This window comes from Oncorhynchus keta, chromosome 8, assembly GCF_023373465.1.
Source record: "Oncorhynchus keta strain PuntledgeMale-10-30-2019 chromosome 8, Oket_V2, whole genome shotgun sequence".
Taxonomy (NCBI): Eukaryota; Metazoa; Chordata; class Actinopteri; order Salmoniformes; family Salmonidae; genus Oncorhynchus; species Oncorhynchus keta.
The window spans coordinates 21567667-21575552 of NC_068428.1; the positions used below are offsets into that span (position 1 = coordinate 21567667).

General features: G+C 38.5%; 1 protein-coding gene across 2 annotated transcripts in view; it reads right to left on the minus strand.

Moving 5' to 3' along the window:
* Positions 1 to 4109: 4109 nt before the first annotated feature.
* Positions 4110 to 7886, minus strand: part of LOC118387001 (adenosine 5'-monophosphoramidase HINT3-like) — a 12574-nt gene continuing 8797 nt past the window's right edge. The window contains exons 2-5 of one of the 2 annotated variants that reach the window (XM_035775077.2): positions 5508 to 5625; positions 5330 to 5399; positions 5084 to 5200; positions 4110 to 4436 (exon numbers count right to left, since the gene is read on the minus strand). In XM_035775077.2, coding sequence (XP_035630970.1) covers positions 4382 to 4436; positions 5084 to 5200; positions 5330 to 5399; positions 5508 to 5625 — 360 coding nt within the window. In that variant the 3' untranslated portion in view covers positions 4110 to 4381. Of the gene's footprint in view, positions 4437 to 5073; positions 5201 to 5329; positions 5400 to 5507; positions 5626 to 7886 lie in introns of both variants that reach the window. The other variant, XM_035775076.2, reaches the window with a different exon arrangement.

The following is a 7886-nucleotide window of genomic DNA, read 5'->3' on the forward strand; positions in this document are numbered from 1 at the left end:
TATCCTTTCAGGGGGATGAAATTGAAATTGTAGCCAGCTCTGCAATGCTTGTTTGAAATATAGAGATCCTTTCAATTAATCGAAAATGAGACATGGCAATCTGCACAAAGGACATTTTTAAACAATGGATGAGCTTTTTTTAGTAATCTACTTAAGAACCATTTAGGATTAAAATAAAACTTTGAATGAGTGAAGCTTTTAGAGAGAGGTTTAGTGCTTATATATTTAATAATTTAATAATATATTTAATTATTTAATAATCTCAACCCACCCAATTCATATTCATTATATAAATAGGCACGTTTTATTTTGTCTGGTTTAGCATCCCAGATAAAGCTAAATGTTTTTTGCTCATATGATTTGAAAAACGAATCATCAGGAATAGGCAGCGCCATAAGTAAGTGAGTAAACTGAGATATGACTAAGGAGTTAATCAGGGCAATTCTTCCATAAATAGACAGGTATTTACCTCTCCATGGTTGCAGGATCTTGTCTATTTTAACACGTTTTCTATTGAAATTCATTGTGGAGAGCTTATTTATATATTTTGTGATATGAATACCAAGTATGTCTACTTCACCATCAGCCCATTTTATAGGCAAACTGCAGGGTAATGTAAAAGTAGATTTTTTTTAAAGATCCAATACGTAATATTGTGTACTTAATTAGGTTTTAGTCCAGAGAGTACAGAAAAGTTATCTTCAATGAGACATTGCAGGGATCTATCTTGCGGAATTAATATAAAACATGATTCATCGGCATACATGGACACCTTTATTTTTAAGCCTTGGATTTCTAATCCTCTAATGTTATTGGTTCTGATTTTAATAGCTAGCATTTCAATGGCCCTAACAAATAGATATGGTGACAGGGGACACCCTCGTTTAACTCCTCTTGACAATTCAAAACTCTGAGAAGTAGCCGTTATTTACTATTTTACACCTGGGTTTACTATACATATTCTTTACCCATTTTTTAAGAGAATTAACGAAATTGAAAAAATCCAGTCATTTTTGCCTAAGCTTTTTGTGTTTTTTTTTGTTGTTATCCCTAGTTTTGCTTAGACCTGTTCATTTTTTCAATATCCAACATGTATATCAATTACACCTACTGTAGTTGAAAAAAAGCTTGTCCAATTTTGTAATTGTTGTTTACTGGTTTCACTTCTGTATTTCATCAATAGGTGAATACATTGAGCACACCACATCGAGTACCAACCTGTATGGTCGACCACATTCTCTCATTAGCACCACCAACTGAAGAGTCTTTTCTCCCTAATTGTCTTCCCCATGCCCTATATGAACTTGTCCATTCCCTCTGTGATTATTTTGAAGGCCAAAGTGTCAATCTTTTAAACTTGTCAAATAAAACTATGCATTTTTAATAGCGAGTGAGCTTTGCGCCTTTTCCTGTTCAATGATGTCTACACATTTTTAGGTTGCACCTCTACTCACGTTGTTTGAGCACATTCTACTTCTTTCTAAGAATTGAAGGTGCCAACAAATGTTAATGACAGTAAAACATTATGGTGACTAACAAAAAACAGCTCCTCCCTCAACAGGGATCGATCAACTTAAAGTTTAAAGGCTTCGGCCCACCACCTACCAGTACAGCCATGGGACTGGCCACTCCTCTGAGTGTGAGCCTAGTTCAGCTAGGTTCCTCCCTTGTAGGGAGTTTTTCCTTAGCCTCATACTATGATTCCGGATCTCACAAGCTTACATAAATATGTTTTGCTACACAGCAGAACGAGAGCGGTCTCTTGGATCAGGTTCATTTTTCCTGACCCACGTGCTTCTGCTTTTACATTGCTTGTGTAGCACATGGGGATGTGTGAAACTTCATCCTCAGCCTGAAGTGTTGCTACTTTTTCCGCTGAATTGTTCACTTTTCAGTGGTGTCGACTGGTAAGATGCTTCAGGAGGGCGTCACGTGGTGCTTCAGGAGGGCGGGGTCACGTGGTGGCGAGGCAGAGGTCCTGGGTTTCGATCCTCAGTATGAGCTGATTTAGGAGGAAGCGGTACTCGCTAAGCAAGCAGCGTGACATCCATTACAAATGGTACCGTGACCCGGATCTGCAGTTGAACTCAGCACAACGCTGGGTTCGGTGTAGAGGAAGTTTGGGGGGTGAATGTAGCACATGGGGATGTGTGAAACTTACTCCTGGGTGTGAGCCTCGTAAGAGCAGAATCAGGAGGAAATGGTACTCACTAAGCAATCAGCCTTATGTCAGTTACACTTGTTCCTTGGGGTTTTAGGCTGGGTATCTTTCAAGCACTTTGTGACAACTGCTGATGTAAAAAAGGCTTTATAAAATAAATATTATTGACTGAAAGCTAGCCTATGCCTCCTTCTCACTGGTTCTATTATTCAGTAGTAAACATTGCTACACATTTTTATTTAATGTGATCACCTCCCCAGATGTCAATTTTGGGCACCCAGTTCCTTTAGGGAAAGGGGATATGTAGTCAGTTGCACAACTGCATGCATTGAACTGTTTTAAATGTCTTCCACATTTAACCCAACCCTTCTGAAGAGAGGTGCGGCGGACTGCCTTAATTGACATCCACGGTGCCCAGGGTTGACTGCCTTGCTCAAGGGCAGAATTTTTACACCTTGCCGACTCAGAGATTCAAACCAGCAACCTTTTGGTTACTGGCCAAATGCTCTTAACCACTAGGCGACCTGCCGCCCCCCTGTTCTTTACCATTTACATAGCTAGCTAGTCTACTGGTGCCAAAATTTGACTGCAGGGTGTCAGCAAATATAATTAGATGTTTCCCCTATTCATCTATGGCAAAGACTCTTATGGGTTTCTCCTTTCCTCTGTGTCTGTAAATGTATGTGTGTCTGTAAATGCTGGGTGAATTCAAATTCTCTTTTACAGCACCCCTTTTGATTTGAACAAAAACTTCCATACATATTTGCCCATTTATAGAAGCGCTCAGAAAGTGACTTTTTGGACCTGAATGCCAAAACATTCAAGAGATAAAGGTGTTCAAAGTTGACCTATTTTGCCTAACCCACCTTACCATGAGACATCCATGTCTTCGTCACTGAAGAAGATAAACCGTTAAGATTGATATGTGAAAGATTACAAACAGGGTTGTCAAACTATTTAATAAATTGATCAAGTATGAGCAACTTTATCTCCTGAATATTCTGCATTCAGATCCAACAAGTCCCTTTCTGACCTCTTCTTCCATGGACAAACAGGTATGAAAAGTTTTGTTTAAATCAAAAGAGATGCTGTCACAAAGTGATTGAATTCGAATGGGTTTACTCCAACGTTAGCTAGTTACTGGCTAGCTAGGATGGAACAAAAGGGGGGATGGGTCCTTTACAACTCAGACGCAGTTGAACTTGTCCTGTCAACACATCTGTCAGTGCTGCTGTAAATGCAACAGAAGAAACATGCCAAATGGGAGTTGTATACAGTATATACAATATATATATATATTTGGTTTATGAACATAGTCTGGCAGTAAATATATATATTTTTATGAAATTGTCCAAAATTAACTAGCAAGCATTGATTAAACAGTAATGACAATTCCCTTTTAGCTCACTAGCTAATTTATAAAAGCATTTTGTATATATTGATGCTGTTACATTAACCAAACAAAAGGCTATTTTATATGGAAATCAGGATGTCTGTCCAGGAACTTTAACCTACCTGGTATTTTGTCAACCTGTGTAGATAAACTGGTTGGTGCAGTAAACTCTAGTGGCCCTATCCTTAAAGGTCTAATTCCGCTGTTTTTATCTCAATATCAAATCAGTTAAGCACCTCTAGTACTGTCTAGGAGTGTTCTGATCGGAAAGGGGAAAACTGAATATTAGCTATTATTGGAAGAGAGGTTTGGAACTCTTTTTCTTATTGGTCTTTTAACTCATTTACCACCAGGCAGGCCAAAAATCCATCTCACCAAAACAGGCTGACATTTCAGGGGGTCTTTTCAAACAGCTCTTACACTAAAATGGCATTATCATAATTTTAACAATTACACAGTATTATTCCAACCTCATAGTGTGGAAATATATAAAACACAGGAAAATCCAATTTTCGACTGCACTGGGGCTTTAACTTGTATAAATCACAGTATTCATTATGAATGGAACTGATCAGGTTTATTAATTATTTAGTGAACTTCAGAGTAAAAAAATAAATGGAGCAGATGTCTTAATATACAAATGTATTGATATTCTTTGATAGACTATACTATGTTTTCATAACTGTGAGTTTAGGACCCTAAATAACGCAATTTATCCATTAAAAAAAAGTATGGTTTTAGCTAAATTCTCCCATTCTCACATCTCTGACCCCGCAGACAGGCTGCCCCTCATTCAGAGAGCCCTCTCCCACTGATGCATGTCAGCATCAGATAATGATCTGGATCCACTCCACTGACCAGGGTCCTGCGCAATAAATCCTCCTGCAGGAAATTTACATTTTACACTAACTAAAGACACATTATGTATGTGTACCTGTATATGAAAGTGTGTTCTGCAACTATACTGAACAAAAATATAAACACAACATGTGTTGGTCCCATGTTTCATGAGCTGAAATAAAAGATCCCAGAAATGTTCCATACGCACAAAAAGCTTGTTCATTTCTCTATCATAAGCCACCTCCAATGTTGTTTTAGAGAATTTGGCAGTACGTCCAACCAGCTTCACAACTGCAAACAACTTGTAACCATGCCAACTCAGGAACTGCACATCCGGCTTTGTTACTTGCGGGATCGTCTGAGATCTGACACCCGGACAGCTAATGAAACTGTGGAGTACTTCTGTCTGTAATAACGCCCTTTTGTTGGGAAAGACTCGTTCAGATTGGCTGGGCCTGGTTCACCAATGGGTGTGCCCCTGCTCAGTCATGTGAAACCCATTGATTAGTGCCTAATGAATTTATTTTAATTGACTGATTTCCTTATATGAACTGTAACTCAGTAAAATTGTTGAAATTATTGCATGTTGCGTCTATATACTTGTTCAGTATATACTGTATGTCACTGTGTGTGTATATCCTACTGTATCTGCTCTGAGTGTGTCAGAATTTGCACTCACTGTGGCGAACCTCATTGTGCCTGGTGTGAACTTGTGTGCCATGTCGTCAGTGATCTCACTTGTCGGGGCGAGGACATGGAGGTGGAGGTGAGGTACAGAGATATATGGAGGTCTGTGGAACCCCATCCTGTAGATGGACAGACAAGATCACTGAACCTACCAGACCAGCGACATACAAATACAAGCATGAACATACATGTTCACATGATCGGTCTCTCTCTTTCACACACATGTGCAAACACAGGATACTTTATACCTGATGTCATTTGGATTGGCGATGCCATTTTCCTGCAACACAGCCCTCCCCATCTCAGCCATCCTCTCAACTGCCACATTAACAAATAAATAATCAATTAACATTCAACTGTGTATATGCATATCAAAAATGAACAGTATTTCATGTAACGTTAGTTATTGGATGAATCATTCCTTACCTAGCTTTACGTGCTCCTTAAAGAGAGAAAAGCAGCTCACTATATGTTTTTTTGGCACAACCAGGTAGTGATGTGGTGCAGCGGGGTTAATGTCCCGAAAGCAGACTAGTTCAGAATCCTGTAAAGAAGATTAACAAAATAAATGGAGACCTTCAATGTAGTAGGAAGAAGTTACCACTAAACACTGTTCTAAATTTTGGGTCAGGTTTTCCGTTAGCCAGGTAATAGCTTTTGCCCCTCCCCCAAAAAATGAAAAGCCAATAAATACAATTGGTACTGGTGAATTGTCAGCGAGAAGGAAAAAAAATCCCAATGCAAAATAATGCTTTTTAGCCTCTTTATTGATGTAAATACCAGTCAATATAAATGCATTTGACTGGTCATGCTTATCGGTCTACAGGTTATTTTGCATAATTTAGGGGAATTAAATTGGCGCGTGTGTATTTTTGTTAGTCGTTATGCATCTTATATATCACACGCACACAGCATACAGATAGAGCCTACTTTGAGCAGAAAATCTACCAGACAGCACAAGAGCTGCTGCTACATCTCCTCAAAAAGCTTATTTGTTGCTTCTGGATTGAAACATATTATTTTATAATCCTATTCATTGCACAACAATTCTAAACGCAATCGTTTATTAAAAACAGTATTGATGGCCACGATTAAAATAACTACTATTTTTATTTCTCAAATGGTAATTGAAGCGCCCTTCCCATTCGCCAAGTGCACAGGCAACGGTAGACAGGCATCAGCACATCACACACCACTTTGCAATGAACGGGAGGCAGTATGCATTTATAAAACATATAGGCCTACGTAACTGTTGAAATCTGAACGTTTTACATCATATGATGAGGCAAGTCTTACCTGCATCAAAGTAGCGTAGACAAAATCTGACCATAGAAACGTGGAGGCAATTCTTTTATAAAGACTTCCATATGCCATTAAAACCAGAAGCTCATTTCTCTCATGTTCTATTGGTTTTCAACTGTCTTTCACTGTCCAGTAGCCAAAGGCACAATCCTAGTCATATTAGCAACCCATGCTAGTTTTTGAATCTTCAAATCTCCACTCTTTCTAACAGATATTTTCATCTCTGTCACATGAAACCGCTCGCATGTGCAGTGCACTTTTCACAATGGTGTTTTCCTGCTAATTGCAGTATGGAACGAACATTCCTACATAGCCTACTGCCTTGTGTGCATTGCTGTGCTTATAATGTGAATGAGTAATATCAACATTTTAAGCTAAACGTTCTGATCTGTTGCATGATCACCATTGCTTTTTAAGTTGTTGTTGTTTTTTGGGTGGGGGGGTAGCCTAGTGGTTGTATGAATTTGGAGTCTATCATCCGACAACTGTCCCAGAGTCTGCTTGGATTTGGAAAAGGCCATTTATTTCTTGCACAAAATGACAAGTTGACCAATACAATAGGTCAACTTTTCTACAATGGGGGATAGTAGATGACATAGCCTAGTGATTTTGCTCTTCATTACTTGTCTTGTTGGCTGAGGAAAAGTCCATGTGGACAGTTATTCTAACATATGCGGTGCATGGGTTTCAAGTTTGGGGAAGCTAATTTTCACCATAAAAATGCACCTTTATAATAAAGCATTCCATGCATCCTCACATTTTCAGACATATGTAAGATAGCCTATTATTCCTAATGTGATGACTAGATTGGATAATCAGAATTTAGGTTAATAATAACTCAACCACTGTTTGCAAAACAATATTGTTCAATGCAGGGTGTAGTGGCGTAGAGCAGGCCTGGGCTATATCACAGGAAAACACATTTCATGCAATTCTATTACATTTTATATGACTAGAAACATTAGCAGAATGTTTTTTTAATGCAACACACATTACAGGGGAGTCTACTCTGGGCCTATTAAAAGGGAAGATGCAAATACAATATGACGTCCATCTAATCTGGAGGAGGAAAATATTGTCCAAAAACAAACAAAAGTGGCACTGACTTACCCAATGATAAAGACAATCAATATGCACACTCAACAGGGATATGGCAGATATTGTCCGTGGGTGCCAATACGATAGGCTACTTTTAGCTCAATTCAGTTGAGAATTTTTAGAATTAAAAAGGCAGATTGGGGCCTTTACATCGTCTTCTAGCTACAACAATAGCCTTTTCGCTTTCCAAATGTTTTTCACGTGATTGTATTTTTAAATACTGAGATGAGCCTGGCTGGGTCTCTCTGCTTTTCACTGACAGTCACAACTCAACAATAATCTATTTGGTATTTGCCATGCGCTTTGCACAAATTGCCCCTTCCGACTGTAGGAGCAATCCGAATTTAAAACAATCCACAGTAAAAAAAAAAATTAAAAAAAGAAGCTAATGATCATCATTACTAC